Source organism: Homalodisca vitripennis, chromosome 4 (assembly GCF_021130785.1).
Source record: "Homalodisca vitripennis isolate AUS2020 chromosome 4, UT_GWSS_2.1, whole genome shotgun sequence".
Lineage (NCBI taxonomy): Eukaryota > Metazoa > Arthropoda > Insecta > Hemiptera > Cicadellidae > Homalodisca > Homalodisca vitripennis.
The window spans coordinates 171,527,618-171,546,690 of record NC_060210.1 but is presented as its reverse complement, the minus strand read 5'-3'; the positions used below and the strand labels follow the sequence as shown (position 1 = coordinate 171,546,690).

At 33.0% G+C, this 19,073-nt stretch overlaps 1 protein-coding gene across 3 annotated transcripts in view; it reads left to right on the top strand.

Annotated features, from left to right (window-relative positions):
- Positions 1-17,481, top strand: part of LOC124360622 (conserved oligomeric Golgi complex subunit 1) — a 52,871-nt gene extending 35,390 nt beyond the window's left edge. The window contains exons 14-18 of one of the 3 annotated variants that reach the window (XM_046814388.1): positions 4,050-4,203; positions 5,618-5,740; positions 10,039-10,197; positions 12,753-12,778; positions 17,304-17,481. In XM_046814388.1, the coding sequence (XP_046670344.1) occupies positions 4,050-4,203; positions 5,618-5,740; positions 10,039-10,197; positions 12,753-12,770 (454 nt within the window). In that variant the 3' untranslated portion in view covers positions 12,771-12,778; positions 17,304-17,481. Of the gene's footprint in view, positions 1-4,049; positions 4,204-5,617; positions 5,741-9,651; positions 9,796-10,038; positions 10,198-12,752; positions 12,779-17,303 lie in introns of those variants that run through there. The other 2 variants (XM_046814387.1, XM_046814389.1) reach the window with 2 other exon arrangements.
- Positions 17,482-19,073: the final 1,592 nt, after the last annotated feature.

Genomic DNA, 19,073 nt, shown 5'->3' with positions numbered 1-19,073 from the left:
AAACCTTGAAGCATTCTTCAAGGCATAGGCCTGCCTCACAATTTGGACACCAATACACTGTGTCTCTCTTCCTTCCATGTTTATTACACACCACACATCTTCTTTGAGGATTGGATTTTTTCCCAGTAGCAGGAATCTTCTCAATGAAATGCCTTTCTGTAAAACGAGACGGAGGTGGGTCGGTTGATGGCCTACCATGTACTTGTTAGGAACACCAGGTTGATATTTTTCGATAATTTCTTTGATCAAACCTAATCTAAAAGAGAGATGGTCTGTGTTTGGATGTTTGGCCTTCCAGATTACATAGGAATTTAGAATTGTTATATTTAGTAATCGTTTGAACACTTTCAGATACCATTTTGTGCCCCGTTTCCTTTCCATCAAATAACTTTCCAGCATTTGGTCCCTCAAGTCCACTCCAACCATATTTTTGTTGTATGCAACAACTGCAGGTTTCAATACAACAATAGAAACCAACAATACATGATATAAAGAAACCACGCGGGACGACTATTTTAACCGACGGCACTCGAACTGCGCAGTGACGACTGTCATCAGCTGATCCACTATCGATTGTTTTGCTAAACGGAATCGATAACAATAAATCGATATACAACTTAACCATTCGATATTTCAACACAGTAGCTTTAAAACGAGTATGCGTTTAGAATATATTAGTCTAAAAATAACTGGTTATTTGCTGAACGAACGATCGAATGTCACAAAACGTACCGCGTACGTCGCAATTCATTGAAGGGTTAAAGTGGTCTAAAAATTCTTAAATATAGTGTATGAGGGCTATCCAGAAAGTAACAGACGTTTTTGAATGGTGCAGCAGTGGATGGGGCTATAGCACCCACATCTTGGTGTCAAAACAGTATGCATCGAGCTGTAGTCACACACGGCCTGTATCTCTTTTACTTTTCTCACAGTGATTAATTAAAATGTGTGCCGGAATTGAAAATCCTGCCACTTGTGAAGTGCGTTCCTGATAAGGTTTTAGTTGGCAAAAACCATAAACTAAATTAAATCTATTGCCAACTGTGTGAAGTTTATGAGTAATGAGTGAAAGCAGAGTAAGGCAGTGGGGTATTGAGTGAAATGGCCGCACCAATGTTCATGACAATAGTCGTAGTGGTCAGCCTAGTCTAGTGATTGTAGATTTGGTGTTGAAAATCAATGACAAAGTTTATGAAAATCACCGTTTTACAATGACTGAACTCTCAGAACATTTCCCACAAATTTCATGAAGTTTACTTCATGAAACTGCTGTAGGGAAGCTTGGATACTACAAATTTTGTGCCAGGTAGGTTTTAAAAATTCTTGCGGAAGATCACAAAAAACAAAGACTTGCTGCATTGTTAACTTTACTTGATGAATACGATAAACATCGTAATGAACTTCTCGATCGTATAGTTACTGGTGATGAAACATGGGTGAGACATGTCGATTGTGAAACATAAATGCAATCTATGGAATAGGGGCATACACATTCTCCAAAAAAAACCAAGAAAATGTCTCCAAACTCTGTCAACGAGAAAGATTATGGCAATTGTTTTTTGGGATGCTAAGGGCATGATTTTGGTTGATTTCCTTGAATGAGGATCAACAATCAATGCAGAGAGGTACTGTGAAATATTGCAGAATCCATACAGAGTGATACAAAACAAGCGTAGAGGAAAATTGAGCTCAAAAATTTTGGTTTTCCATGACAATGCATGTCCCGATACAGCCAATCATACCGGACAAGTCTTAAATGATTTTGATTGGGAAGTGTTTGATCATCCGCCTTATAGCCCAGCTCTAGCACCAAGCGACTACCACCTCTTTCCAGTGATGAAGACCTGGCTCGCAACGCAACGCTTCGATAGTGACGTTGAACTTCACACTGGCATTAATTAATGGTTAAGCTGGAACTGTAGAACTTGTGACATGTTTTGATAAATATCTCAATTTGAATGGGGATTACGTTGAAAAATAACCTAAAAGTGTAGCTTTTAAATGTATATAATGAAATGTTCCTATTTCAGTTGGTTATCTTTTTATTTCAAAATGCTTGTTACTTTCTGGATGGCCCCTGTATTATTCTGCCTTTTCTTTTTGTTTGGTTTCATATAACATATCTTTTTGAATTATGTTTCAAAATGCTTTTATTCCCACATAGATGTAATAAAGTATTGCAGAAAAGAATATTTACATTAATGTTATAGCTAAACTTGTGTATTTAATCTCAGTATTTGCAGTCTACTTGTTTTTTAGCCATATAAAATTTTCTTAGTACTTTTGAGTGTACCACAAAACTGTGTAGTATTTCATGTTTTACCTCTTCCATTTTTCAAAATGAATAAAAAGTATTAAATAAATATGTTAATATTTCTTCCATAAATAAATAAATTATAGTAATAATTAATACCTAGACTAGCATATAAGCGTAGTATTTGAACAAGTAACATGGCTATATGTCATTTGTTACTGAGAAATAACAATATAGCCTAATTCTTAAAAAATTGTATAACCGTTTTTATTAGTGATACAAAACATTTGGTTTTAATTCTAATACTGATACCAAACTTTGGTCTCAACTCTCATTTTTGGATTCAATGTTGATTTTTCTGTAAATAATAACTAAATATTATTAATAAGTAGTAACTAAAGAATTACGTAACTGATAAGATAGAATATGAAGAGGAGGCTTACCTTTACAAGACTGGAAGGATATTCCTCCTCTTAGTCTCAGGTATATTAAAAGAACAAACTCTATGAAGAAGAAGAGAATATCCTCTCAATCTGTGGTTAAAGTAAACCTGTTCTTCCTTACTAACTAAGAGTATAAAACGCTAAATGGTTTTGTTTTGTTAACATTAAAGCAAGTCTGGTCAGTAGGAGCAGTCACCTAAAGATTTCAAATCACCCTTAGCCATGATAAGATATAAATATACATATATTATTATAAAGGACATATTTATACAACTACACAAATTATGAGATAAATAAAAATTAGCGGATGTCTGTTTGTTTATTCCAGAGAAACAGACGCCCATGGAATGATTGCAGGGTGATGCACAAATATAATTATAGAAAATGCAAAATATTATTTACTAGCATTTACCATTGGCTTTGCACGTGTATGGGAATTTCTGGTTCAAGTAAATAATTTCTTATACCAATTTTGATTTTACCTTGTAGCCACGATCAAGAAAATCTATCAAAAAGTGTATTTTTATGGGCAATGTAAATTATTCAGTGTATTTTGTTTCATAGTTGATTTTCTTTTTCTTTTCCGATCAATAACGTGTGTGCATATAAATATATACACATACATACACATAAATAATAAGCCTAGTGTCAAAAAACAATTAAGATGAGTTTTATAAAAATCTTTGAATTTGTATTAAAAGTTTGTTATATATTTGACTAATTTAGAAGGCAGTGGCGAATAGCTTGGAGGGATTTTCCAAATAAGAATAGGCCTATATTCATCCCAGGGACCGTAAGAATGTCCATATAAAATTTTAGTACAATTGGTTGAATAGTTTATGCGTGAAGACAAAACAAACAAGCTAATGCACTTTTGCATTTATAATATTATTAGGATAAATCTATACCAATTTGTTACTTTGGTTATCTATCTAAATTTTCCATATAGAAATTATGATAATAACATACTTTAGCGATCTATAATTTGTGTAGTGCTAATCAGCTATTATTATGGACTTATTTGAAAATTCAGTGGATTCGAGATTCAGCTTGGAACACTTTATTAGTCATGATATTGTAAAATCGTGACTTTCCTAGGGTATTTTAAGCACTTCTATTGATTTTATTTTTTCATATAAAACACTCTGAAAATATGAAAATATAGGTATTAAAATAAAGTGAAAACAGCAGCGGTCAATATTTCAATACCACTAAAAATAGAGGAATCGACCCATCCAGGCTTTAAATAGTATGATTTTTATTTGTGGTAATTTTGTATTAAACTTACAGTGTTTTGAAAGTCAACACTCTTATTTGAAATATAACTTATGAATGGTTTATTTTTGTTGCAGACAGATATCCGAGCAGCTTGTGGGTAATGTACTCATCTGTATTCTTGGTAAATACAACGAAAACCTCCAACAAAGTCTAACACAAACACAATATCTGCAGATGCTGTTGGATGTAAAATATATTGCTTGTCTTTTTAACTCAATCAGCAATAAGGTAAAATTAAAAATAAAACTGGGTGTTATATGTATCTAACAATTAATGTACTTTAGTTTAAAACGAATTATTTCTATTTTTGATCTTTGATCAAGTAACAAATTGTATTCATTGGTTATTTACCACATGTTTTGTTTGTACTAAGCCTTCTATAAAAACTATTGGAAGTATGAGAGGAGTTATGTCATGAGAACCAACACACAGCTCTAGACAATGTGTGTATTGAATGAATATTGTTATCTAAAGCTGTAAGACATTTACATGTACAGAACAAATATTTAACTATTATAATAAATAACTGGTCCATCCATGGATTTATATTAGCCTATAAAATTCTTCACTTCAAAATTTGAAACCCTGAATTTTAACTTATTTGATTTCACATTCATTTAATTTGTTAATAAAACAGTCACTATATAACAGTCCCACACCCTCACTTCTATTTGTCTAGGGACATTACAGTGTCCTCATGTAATAAATCACTCAAATAAATTGCCTAAATTCTTTTACTGTAAGATCCTCCATTTATTGATATTATTCTGGAAGTAGGCATTGAATTTGGTAACAACAAAACATGTCAAGCATACACATTTGTAGCGTGATCTATTTTCTGCATTAGAGTCTGGTCTGATCAAGTTCAGGTCAGTAAATTGCTTTGTTGTTGCCAGGTAAAGGTACCAAAGGCTCATTCTGCTCACTTTAAGGTTTTCTTATGAACTCGAGAAGGGAGTCATTTGTGGATTGTAAACCATATCTTCTCCCTCACTGTAGTTCCCTTCTGCCCGCCCTCATATGGATGAAGAGACACCTTGAGTTGTGCATAGTTAAGATTCCTATCATTGTTGCAGCCACGAGAAGCGAGTCGATTTTGGATTGTAAACCATATCTTCTCCCTCACTGTAGTTCCCTTCTGCCCGCCCTCATATGGATGAAGAGACACCTTGAGTTGTGCATAGTTAAGATTCCTATCATTGTTGCAGCCACGAGAAGCGAGTCGATTTTGGATTGTAAACCATATCTTCTCCTTCACTGTCGTTCCCTTCTGCCCACCCTTATGTGGATGAGTAGTTACCTTGAGTTTTGCACAGTCAAGGTTCCTACCAATGACGCTGCCACTGGACATTTCTGACTCACTTGGCTCTAGTTCACTGAAAACAACATTCATTATCCTAATCCCTACTTGATCCTGGCATTGCATAAAGTTCAGAAAAGAAACAGTAAAACATTGACGCTGTACTAAACACATTGCACGGTTATTGAAAATTGGGTTATTATTTAGCTTCTGAGCTAAACAAACTGACAATAAGTGTACTCATGACGTGCTACTAAAGGAACCAATGTTCTATCTCAATTGTCATAACTCAAGAACATTTAAAATAATGTTACATGCTCTAATATTCTTGTTTGATTACAGGATTTTAAAGAGAAGTGTCAAGATGTAATATTGAAAGTGGAGTCTAAAATTGATCCGTTTGATCTCAATGTATTCATGCCATATATAAATGACAATGTGAAAAGAACAGCATTTCAAACTCAGGTATGATTAAAAGATTAATTACAAATATAAGTAGTTATTATATAAAAAAATGTATACATATATTTTAAGTATTTTCCATCAATGAGAAAAGACAATCGTACTTCCATAACATGCATCTCAAAATCTGAGAATGTTGAGAATTTGAGACAGTGTTATTGAGGTTACGATAGCAAAACTTCATACCATTGAGATTACTGCCTACATTGATGTGTAGAAGAGCAAAGATTAGAACTGTATTTCAGTTAAGTTCATAATAACTGTGTTGAAAAAATAAATTAATGTTGTAAAAATTGTGTAACCAATGAAGATTATTAAATTTCACATATTGACATTTTACGTTATTTTGTCAAATTTTAGAGGCACTTTTTTAAATTGAGAAATGTTATGAGAATTTCAAAGGAGTGCACAAAACTGATATTACCATGGAATTAGTTATACAATTTTAGGTTTAGTTGTATTGATAAAGTTTATTTATAATTCATTGAGAGTTATCTTTAGAAGTAAATATCTTAACCTTTTGCGCTCGAAAGGCCAGCAGCACTGGCCACACCAAGGTTGCTGACAGTTCGTGTTAGTTTTGCTGTAGTTTGTCCTCGCAACTCGTATGGCCAGTACAGATGGCCGTGTTACTTTTACTGACAGCTCGACGGCCATATATGTTGTTTGCTTTCCCAGATCAGAATTTTTCACTTTCCTCCACGTTATTTGTATAATAATTTAAAATGTTTAATGAAGAAATGAAAAATAATTTGAAATTTATTTTGAATGAATCTTTCTAATACAAAGATAAACATACATTTTGGAAATTTAAATCTTATATGTATATAGTTAACAAAGGTATATAAATAAAACTTTATAAAATGGGCCTTTACAGTTATGTTATACTTAGACATGAACTATTTTACGGTTTTCTCAGTCTTTAAATTTTTTGTGGAATAAAACTTAATAATACATACCTATGTGTAGTCAAGAATAGTTAGTACACGTCTTCTAGTAAAATTTTGTAGGTTTTTATCCCTTCTATCACTTCATTGTATAGGCTCACTACGCGCATCGTCTTATTTGCACAGTCAATACTTAGAAAATTATAGGATAATTTAAAATTTACTGCTTTACGTAAAAATTATTCTAAAATAAAGTTGCTCAATAGGTTTCAGCACTCACCAATCATTATAAAACAAAGAGAATATTATAAAATAACTGCTATGTTTAGTGACCTGTGGTGCTATCCTTACGAGCTATGGATGTTTTATATCTTGGCCAGTACAGCTGGACATACAAGCTGAGATAAAATTACGGCAAAAATGAATCCACGCTTCTGACAAAATGACAGCTGCCAGTAGAGCTGGCCATATGAGCTCCAAGGACAAGTTATAAATACTGCCTTTGAGTGCATGGGGTTAACCCTTCGACGGACCGCGACGTACGCCGTACATCTAGTGTTTTCCGCTGAACTCGGCCCGCGACGTACGCTGTATGCATGGCGCAGTCCGATCTTATAACGAATACATTTCGGTTATTTTCGGTGTAATACATTCGAGTTATACATCGTTGGAAAGATGATGAAATGAACTATCGGTGTATCGATACCTATGTATCGAAAGCCGTTCAACATGTAGTTTATAGTAGACGAAAAACATCGATCAAGGTGGCGCTTGCTGTCAGCTGTTTCTAACTACGCAATTGACTGTGAAACGACTTTGTCTGCTGGCATGACGATGTTATTGTTTGTGTTTAGCTGTTTATTTGTTTGGTTATGTTTGGTTTTGTAGTAGAATATAATAAGAATATGGGGGGTGTGGACCTTAGAGATCAAATGCTAGAGAACTATCTACTGGAAAGGAAAAGAGGTACTAAATGGTACATGAAAGTCTTCAAGCGTATGCTAAACATTACAATTCTGAACTCATACATAATTTGGAAGTCAAAACACAACAATATTGATCACTTAACATTTAGATTAGGCCTAGTAAAAGAAATTTTGGAAAGATTTCAACAAGAGGTACCAAGAACAGTTCAGGGCAGACCATCCACTGAGCCTCCACCAATGTGCCTAACTAAAAGACATTTTATTGAAAAGATTCCACCAACTGGGAAAAAAGCAAAGCTTCAAAGGAGATGTGTGGTTTGCTACAAACATGGCAGAAGAAGGGACACAATCTACTGGTGTCCCCAATGTGAGGCTGGCCTATGCCTAGAGGACTGCTTCAAGACATATCACACAGTTGCAAATTTCTAATGTAATTAAAGCAAGTAACTTCCATTAAACATGTCTTAAAAAAATTTTGTAATGGTATTTTGTACATGTTTGTATGGGTATACTTATGTTTTAGCAATACAATCACTTTTACAAGTATAGGCCTAACAGAAAATCATTTAATGCATGTATAGGTAATGTTGTCACAAAACTGTGAAAAACAAGAAATTAAGTGGGCCACTTAGGGGGTGTTCAGTTCAAATTAAATAGTGCATTGAAGGGATAAGAGTGGGATAGCAAACTCCAGAAGAGTTCATCTATGATGAGATAACAATTGTTTAGTAATCTAGTCTGGGATTAGTAAAAATTGAATAAATAACAACACGTTTAGACAATATTATAGTGTTCGTCCAGAAGCAGTACTTCTGTTCTGCTGTATTGTGTTAAGATCAAAGAGGGTATGGCTAGTCTGCTTTAGCTGGATAAGTCAACAAAGGTCACCTCCCCTTTTGAAATTCCTACCTTTTAAATTTTGTGCCCGGCAAAGTTGTAACAGTGACTAAAAAGTTCACTTCTATTTCCTAGAAAGGTGTCCCGAGTTCCATCCCTCCATCTTTATCCACAAAAAACCAAACAGAGTGTATCCATACTTTTTACTTAGACTGTATAAACCGTTCACACACATATATGATTAGATATTGCAAAGTAGTAAAAAGTTAAAAAAATTCATATAGAGTACCTTCAAATACTGACCATTTTACTAGTAATTGTGTGACCTGTTGCAGCACAGCAACACTTTTTCTCTATTTCATCGTATACATTGAATAAAACTGTCTTATTTCCAATTTAAATATTACTCTTTGATCACCATTTGTATTATTTAATATTTTAATTATTATATTTATAAAAACTGCCTAAATCAGTAGAAACCAATGTAGAGTAAAAAAGCTGACATCTGTGGGTCTACAATATTCAGCACCTCTGATATTGGATATGATGACAAGCTGTAAAATGTTTTGTAACTGAAGTTTTGCAAGCAATAAGTGCCAGATGGGCAAACTTGCTAACTTTCTCCTGTTTGTAGTTTGATGGTCTGGGGTTAATGAGGAGAGTAACATATGAGAGCTACCCCAAACAATCTTACCCATGCTACTTTCATGGGTATTGATGTTTAAGCTTGGGTTTGTAAAGTTTTATTGTGTAAGTCTTGCTGGGTGTGTTCACAACATTTACGAACAAAGCGGTGAACAGCCCAGTGTACTAGCTCTCAGCAGTTAAGCCACTACATGGTTTTGGGTCCACAAAGTTTTATTGTGTAAGCCCTGCTGGGTGTGTTCACAACATCTACGGACCAAGCAGTGTCCAGCCACTCAAATGAACAGCCCAGTGTACTAGCTCTCAGCAGTTTAGCCAGCCACTACATGGTTTCGGGTCCGCAAAGTTTTATTGTGTAAGCCCTGCTGGGTGTGTTCACAACATCTACGGACCAAGCAGTGTCCAGCCACTCAAGTGAACAGCCCAGTGTACTAGCTCTCAGCAGTTCAGCCACTACATGGTTTCGGGTCCGCAAAGTTTTATTGTGTAAGTCTTGCTGGGTGTGTCCGGATCATCTACGGGCCAAGCAGTGTCCAGCCACTCAAGTGAACAGCCCAGTGTACTAGCTCTCAGCAGTTCACCCACATGGTTTGCGGGTCCATATAGTTTTATTGTGTAGGCATTGCTGGGTGTGTCCGGAACATCTACGGGCCAAGCAGTGTCCAGCCACTCAAGTGAACAGCCCAGTGTACTAGCTCTCAGCAGTTCACCCACATGGTTTGCGGGTCCATATAGTTTTATTGTTTAGGCATTGCTGGGTGTGTCCGGAACATCTACGGGCCAAGCAGTGTCCAGCCACTCAAGTGAACAGCCCAGTGTACTAGCTCTCAGCAGTTCACCCACATGGTTTGCGGGTCCATATAGTTTTATTGTTTAGGCATTGCTGGGTGTGTCCGGAACATCTACGGGCCAAGCAGTGTCCAGCCACTCAAGTGAACAGCCCAGTGTACTAGCTCTCAGCAGTTCACCCACATGGTTTGCGGGTCCATATAGTTTTATTGTTTAGGCATTGCTGGGTGTGTCCGGAACATCTACGGGCCAAGCAGTGTCCAGCCACTCAAGTGAACAGCCCAGTGTACTAGCTCTCAGCAGTTCAGCCACTACATGGTTTCCCCTCCTTCACATCACAGCTCCCCGCACCTCACTGACACCAGCTAAGCCAAAGGTAAGCAGTCTGTCGTTTTGTTTCTATTTCGGGAAACATAAACATAATGAAAGAGGGAAAAGGAACTAAATAAGAAAGGAATTGTACTGGTATTTATAAACTATCTACCAGATTTTGCACCAAGTTTACAACAACAAAATACAAAGCTAGCATTGACCATTCTGGTTATCCCACTTACAACTTTGGGGTAGAGATGCTTACTATATCTAAAATTAATACGACCCTCTGTTCGAATTTAAAATCTTGTATTCCTTCCTTTTTGCTTTGGTATCGTTACATAACTGAAAAGTTTTGCTTTGTGAGAGTGTTCAATGTAACTTTTATGTAAGTTTTCAGATGGAGTTGTTTATTCTGTCAAATCTTGTTATTGTTGAGGCCAGAGTATACTTTTGTAAAAGCAGTTTTATTAAAGTATAAATATAAGTATAAGTATAAAAGTATTAATATTTTTCCTTTTAGTCTGGGACTACATCTGCTATGTAGAGTGAAACAAATTTCCACTCACATGTTACTTCAACAGATTCAAGTTACTTGAAATGCATTTGCACTGCCAGTTGTAACATATTCTTAGTGTTTATTTGTTGTCTCACCTGTAGTAGTATTGTTTTAAAAGTTAATTTATACGGTAAAATATTACATTCGTATATTATTTGTAAAATATCTCTATATCTCTTAAAAGAATTATTTTGAAAGACCAGAGCAGTAACTTTATAGGACATCAGGGGGCAGTTTATGATTAAAACAATTATAACTTACTTTTAAAGATATACTTTAAATGGTTTCATTGAAAATTATTATAGTTAAATTATGAAAGTGTGTGTAGCCTACCAAATGTGGACAAAATGTTGATATACCTCTTTATAAATATTAGAAAGTCATCTTGAATATCTCCAAAGTAATTTGATATTGACAGGGATGTTCATTGTGTTTTGAAGCTCAATAGTTTCTATTAAAACTTAAGTGAAATGGTGAGATCACTTGAAGTCGAAGCAATGCAGTGGATATTTACAATGTAATATGAATGACAATGTATAAATTTGATGAATTTTGATTAATTACTTTGTGAAATTCTATTAGATGTATTAGTGAATTGGAGCGGGAAGATATGGTACAAACTTTTGTATTTCATCAATTGCCTGGGAGGATAGAAAAGAAGGCATTATTTTGAATTAATCTCTGGATTCATTTAGAAACAATTTGCAAATTAAAATTAACCATTTAAGTCATGCTTTGTGTTCAGAAATCCAGTTGTACAGCCTTTATAATATTCAATATATCACAGAACATTTTATTGAACATAACAGTTACCCATTATGAGTTATAATAACATCTCAATAAAGAAATTATTATTTCAAAAGTTGCAATTAATTGTGTAGGAAGATTTAAGTGTACCTCTGTACTTTTGTTTGTTTAATTAAATTTTCATTGAAACTTTTAAGGACAGTATGAAACTTAATGATCAAAATTGCAAAATTGCTTCCTGTGGTGTCTTTGGAGTTACATGATTATTCATGGGTGTCTCTAGGGGATATATTAATGTTCATGGGTATCTCTGGGAGTTACATTAATGTTCGTGGGTATCTCTGAGGGTTACATTAATGTTCATGGATGTGTCTGGGTTTTACTGAATGTCCATGGGTGTTAGGGATTACAAGAATGTCTAGATGCTTCTCGGGTAACATGGATGTCTGTGGGTGTCACTGGGGGAGGGTTACATGAATGTCTAGATGCTTCTGAGATTACATGAATGTCTGGATGCTTCTCGGGTAACATGGATGTCTGTGGGTGTCACTGGGGGAGGGTTACATGAATGTCTAGATGCTTCTGAGATTACATGAATGTCTGGATGCTTCTCGGGTAACATGGATGTCTGTGGGTGTCACTGGGGGAGGGTTACATGAATGTCTAGATGCTTCTGAGATTACTTGAATGTCTGGATGCTTCTGGGGTGACATGAATGTCTGTGGTTGTATCTGAGGTTACATGAATGTCTGTATTTAGTTCTCTGGGAGTTACATGTCTGGATGCTTCTGGAGTAATATGAATGTCTGTTGGTGTCACTGGGGATTACATGAATATCTGTGGGTGTCACTGGGGGTTAAATGAATGTCTGTGGGTAACTCAGAGTGTTAAATTAATGTCCATGGATGTCAGGGGTATGTAAACGTCTGTATGCTTCTGGAGTAATATTAATGAATGTCTGTGATGTCTCTGGGGTTATGTGAATTGCTCTGGTTGTCGGGGGTACATGATGTCAGAATGCTTCTGGAGTAATATAAATGCCTGTGGGTGTCTCTGGGGTTACATGAATGATTGTGTGAAATTTAATTGTGTGTAGTACAGTAGTTTCTGAAATTTCCCAATGAGGCCGTCCCAGGTATGGTCCTGTTTATGTAGATAAAAACTTTTGGTGCTGATCATAAGTTTTTTGTACACAACACAGCCACTCAATTCCTAGGCTATTGTATGTGTGTAAAAACACACTCACTATTTGAAATTGCGTCTTAAATATAAAAAGTAGAACATTATTTTATTATTTTTGTGGCTTGTTTCAGTTGGAAGGAAGTTTTTAGCTGAGCTAGTACGTTACTATTTAGTCTAATTTAATACTGATCTCTTAACAAGACTTCTGTTTGTTTGCTTGCCTTAACACACAAGTTTTGATAACTGTAATACCTTTAGTGATTTTTGCCATTACAGTGTCTGGTCACTTGAAGGTGTAGACACCATTGTGTGTGTGCTTCTTTATAATGGCTAAGTAAATTGAAAATCTTACCGCATTGTACTAGTAATTTGTTTGCCCAATGCGAAAATTATCAAACAGTTTAAAATTCATCAAGATATCTGTAAGGTGTATGGACAAAATGTGATGAGTGATTCAAAAGTAAGGAGTTGGCGAGGTAATTCAATGATGGACATGAAAATGTACACAATAACAAATGAAGTGGTTGTCAGCCTTTGGTTATTGATTAACTTTTTTGTGCGTTAAAAAAAGTTAATTTTAAGAAACCTGCAAGTTAAAAAATTCTTTTCTTTTCTTTTCTTTCTATGGAACTTCCACAAATTTCAAGATCTTTTTCCATAAAAATCTTTGATGAAAAATTGTGATTTAGTACACTTTGTGCCTGGTGGGCACTGAAAATTCTTTCTAAGAAACAACTGTTCTCACATTGTGAATGTTATTCAAATTGTAATAATTTTTGGCCAGCAACATATAGTACTTGTTCTATTGGCTACTTGGCTACTTTTTTACATGAAATCTGCTCTTGCTAGCAAAAGGTTCAGCGACAATGACAAAATAAAAACCATGTTACCACTCACTTAATTTAAATCACAGGGGTGATTTCATGATGAAACAATACTGCAACTTATCCTTCGTCATAATTTTGAGGGAATTCACAATCAGTCCTTTTTTACATTTGTGCAGTATTTTTTAATTATCATTACAACTAATGACTATGGTGAGAACTATGGTTCTCATCAATCAGGTGTTCTTTAAAGTTGGATTGCTATTTACATAGTTTTGGTTTATGTGGTATTCAGCAATTTGTTTGTAGAATGAACAACTTACTGTCCGATGTATAACTTTGAATTCGTTGCATGACAATTATCATCCAAGATGTAATTAATATTTTAATATTTGGATTAACTTTAATAGGTTAGATACTAAGTATAGGTTAATATTTAGATAGATTAATATAACATGCTATAATAATTGTGTAAAGTTTGCATGATTATATGTTGTTCTTATAGAACAGACAGTATTTTTCTACTACTCTCTACTAAATGGAAATTCTCTGTAGAGCAAAATACTGTAAAAGCTTAGTAATAAATTATAATAACTCAACAAATTTGAAATACTCTAAATTTAAACTATTAAAAAAATTGAAAATGTGCTGAAAAAAGTGACAACTGTATAACATATTTTAAAAAAGTACTTTTTTGAAAATGTTGGATAAAAATTTGGATATGCTAAAAATTTTAATGAGGTAATAGTAAGAAACAAATTAACAAAGCGAAATAAATTAACATTTTTTTTCACAATGGTCAGTGAATAAAGAGACCTTTAAAATTAGGTACTGCTTGACCTACCTGTACATTTGAAAATCTATAAAAAACAATCCCTATCCCCCCAAAAGTGCCATTTTGGGGTTTTTTGGGTATTACAAATTATTTTCCTGAATTCTTTGGGCTTGAAATATGGGGGTTTTCGTTAAAATGAAGAAGGTAGATTTCTTGGTTTAGCCGCTATACATTGCAGATGGGTGGTCTTTCTTACCCTATATAATAAATAAAATTTAGTTTGTTTTTTATACAATTTGGTATGGTACAATTAAAAAATTTTAAGACATTAAATGCACATTGATTCAACCTTGAATAAAAAAAGTTAGTCACATTATTTTTTTTTTTATTTTGGTTTTATTATATTAGAATATATCCTGTGTTCCTCATTCCATTGCCTATCGGACTCAATAATCTATATAATAAATCAAATTTAGTTTGTTTTTTATACAATTTGGTATGGTACAGTTAAAAGTTTTAAAACATGAAATGCACATTGATTCAACCTTGAATAAAAAAAGTTAGTCACATTATTTTTTTAATTTTGGTTTTATTATATTAGAATGTATCCTGTGTTCTTCATTCCATTGCTGGAATAAGAAAATCATGAAAATCTTATTTATAGTAATTGTACAATAAATTGCATTTATCCCAAATGCTTGCAAATCTGTAAAATACAACCCACTACTTTCATGAATATAACTTTGAGAAATGGCTGTAGCACTAAAAGGGTTCAAATACATAAGGAATTTGATAAAATAATTTAGTAAATTTAGCTGGTGATATTCGCAAAGTTAAATTCAAGGGCAGATCCAGTCCTAAATTTCGGAGGGGGCCACCTGAGTTTAAGTTTATCGTTATTAAAACCAGGAAATGTTGCATTTAAATATAACAAAAAATAAATTTTAAAACTTTTAGAAAGAAATTTACTTATATTTAAATTTTAGTTCATAAAACTAATTCTATTTTAATGTACAATACGAGAATAATGACTTAGTTTTTCCCTCAAAATATCAGATGGAGCTATGACCTTAATGGACCCTCTCCTGCATCCACCACTAGTTAAGATTTCCAAGTTCCTGAGAATAATTTGAAAGATAAAATAAATTTATAAATAAAAAAATAAAATCTAAGTTTTCTGCTTTACACCACATCAAAAATTGCTTACATAGTTTCGGTTTAGCATCTGTATTGCTTAACACAGTGAGAACAAAATATTTCCTAAGCTTAATTTTGTACAGAATGTTTTGACGTAGTGTTAATTGGAAAACTAAGAACTAAAGCTATAAATTCAAGAATCAAGAATCAATCAAGAATCAAGAATCATTTATTGTCGTCCCACATATGTTGTATGCATTGACAAAGTCAGATAAGGTTTACAATAATGTACTATTACATCAACAGTCAAGAACACCATCTCTATAGAGAAATGCAAATAAATATACAATTAAAAAATAGTCAAAATATATTATTAATTAAAACTTAATGCTAAAATAAATAATAATAAATTAATAATAGAATTAACAAACAACAGATAACAATAAAAACAATAAATAATAAATGTTAAAAATTAAAACATAGCATTATTAAAATTTAAGGTCACTTAAATCATGTAAAAGTATTTCTTCTACTGAATAGAAAGCCTTCTGCTTCAGCCATTTCACAAGACAACTTCTGAAATTCCTTAAAGTAGTGGTAACTGCATCTGGTGGTAGGAGGTTAAAAAGTTTTACACTAATGTACATGTAGCTGTTCTGGGTTTTACTTAATCTAAAGTATTTGAGGTCTATCAAGTTCTGAGATCTAGTACTATAGTTATGGACATAACTTCTAAATTTATATAAATTAAGATTTTCTTTAAGGAAAATTAGGCTTTGCAAAATAAATATACATGGAAGGGTAAGAATACCTAGATCAACAAAGGCAGGCCTACAAGAATTATGATAAAACAAGGATTAAATAAAATTATTACTTATTATTTTTTATTTACTGTTATTTGTGGAGCAAGTTCGGTATAGTATGTGTCAGTTTGTTGTTAATCTTGTATATATTTACAATATTCGTGAAATCATATACCATTTTTCTAAAATGAATGTGCGTAAAACTGTTATAACCTGAAAGTTAATTGTTTTCTTAACAAAAAACTACTTCATGAAAAATTATTGACTCTTGTTAACAATTAACAGTTTTAACACATTAACTGCCAATTTTTGTGTCAGAAATATTTCAGAGACATGTTAATGTTATAATATTAGATAAAATAAAATTTGTTATAAATTGAGTGAAAAAATAAGACAGTGTTATTTTTTGTATTACCAAATAACATAACCCAGTTTATGTGTTAATATAAACACTGTCGGGTGAAGTAGTTCGACAAATTGTCTCTATATTTTCCAACTTTACAATCTCAATTACTCAGCTGGAAAAACACTTTAACACAAAAAACTCTGTTCTATGAAATGTTCTACTCTTTCTAGTTCAAGTAGTTTTAACGAGTTATGTCAGAATGCAGCACTAGCGGTAAGCTAAAGAAAGTGGCTACCATCTGCATAGTAATGTTGTCAGGTAACTTTTCCCGAAGAGCTATGTCTTAATGACGACAGGTGTTGTGTAAGTTGGCTCGACACGGCAGCTAAGGTGTAAAAATACTGCAGTACTAAGGGATTGCTTTGCTTTTTCTATTTATATACAATTAATAAATAGTTTACTTCTATTTGAAATCATAACAATTATTATAATACTGCATTATTATGTTTGAGAAATTGTATGCGTATTTGATCGGACAAATATAGGTTAATTAATGTGAGTGAATACTTTAATCAGCTTAATTGCAAAATGCAAGTGAACTGTCTTAAAGCATAGATTATTTACTTTAGATTCTCTGATTTAATTATTTTAAAACGCAAAGAATTTATAGTATGAAAGCTGTATAGTCACCCTTAATGAGTTTGGATTTTCTGCATACAGCGTTTTCTGTAAATATAATTTTGGCATTTTTCATGGAAGAGAGTCTATTTTAATTCAGTTCTTTTGTTTGTTTACAGGGAAAGAAAGTAGTGAGTTCACCATCAGCAGCAGTATCAATGACAACAGAAACAGGAACAAAACAGAGCAGTAGCTCTTCCTTCTTTGGTGTTATGGCCACTGATTGGTTTGGCTGACCATTTCAGTCAGCGTATGTTTTATACAGATAATATATGATAATATATATTCTATTTGTTATTAAATTTTGATCATTCCAAAAACTTGTAACCACTAGCTACAAAACTATTCCCTTATCTAGCTCTGAACCTTTTCTTTAACCCTCTATGTGGCAGTTATTTAACTCCTTATTGGTTGGCAATTTTTGATTGTTTTAGAGATTCTATTTAAAAGATTACAAATATCTATACATTAAATACATTACCTGAATGTAATATTCCCCGGTAAATGGATTGATTGTGCATTACAAAAGATGTGACACATGCTCACCAGACCTGACTCTCTTAGATTCTCTTGCTGGGTGGTTTACTAAGTGAAGATTAACAGCATAGAACAATTGAACGAACACAGAGACACAGTGGTGCAAATTTAATGACCTATTTTGAACTACAAATTTCGGTCTCTGGAAGAACACAGGTGGCTGTGTCCGAATTTCAAGGCAATCACATTGAAGTGTACTGATTTGTGGTCCTACTATGGTACTTGTTTAAGTACATAAAGTAGATGTTTAATAAATTTGTGTATTCACAGAAATGTATAGTGACTCAAGTTCATCCTCTATAATAAACACTATGTTGTATATCTTTGTTTTAGCAAGAATGGAGAATTTATACTATGTTAAAAGAAATTATTTATAAAAATAGTTCATCTTTGTTTGGTAAAAACATAATTTTAGTGTTTTCAAATAATTCTAATTGTAAAAATAGAATTATAAAGAAAAACATATAATTTTGTACAATTTTTTTTCTCTGGATAAATTGTCAAAAATATTACTGATATTTGACGTTAATGCTAATAAATAAATCATAGTCAATAGGGCAATCTAAATACAAATTTCAGTAAACAAATCAATTGTTTACTTATTTTAATTAGCAGGTACTATAGCACTGATCACCAAGTAAAACCACAATGTTATGATACACTATAAATTACTGAATATGCATAATGCAATTACGTTTGTCAGCCAAGTCAACAAGCAATCTATAAAAATGGTGGACTTACAAAATAAATTGTATTTCAAAGGATAATTACGATACAGTATAAAACCAACATAATAGATATCCTAACATTAAGTATCTTTTCTTCTATCATTTCAAGTGGTGTTTCACTTGTTCGCTAGGTGGAGAGGTAGAGGTGAAATTTTTATGGTTGAAGGGTTCAGAGTGGTATTCACAGCTCATGAAAAATCCTGTCTTGGCCTGATCATCAGTTATATTTTTAATTTTATTTATTGTACTGATTAGCTGTTTATTCTGTTTTGTTATTTCTGAAATGGTTTTATAAAAGGTTAATAAAAAAGATTCAACAGTAAATTATTGTTTATTTTTTACACACATATTGAGCGTAGCCTTAACAATAAAATAATGTGCTTTACAACATTTTGCATAACAAAAATTAAATATTAATTTTATAACACAATATCACAATCCAAAGTTTGATAAGTACACTTACATGTAAAGCTTTTATGTCACACATTATGCTAGCAGTCATCCAGCCAGTCATACTCTTGTCACGTGTTATAAACAAGAAACATGGAATACTTATAACTGTACTTATATACATTTTAAACCAACTAATAAATTCATAACATTTTAATAAACAGTTTCTTAAAC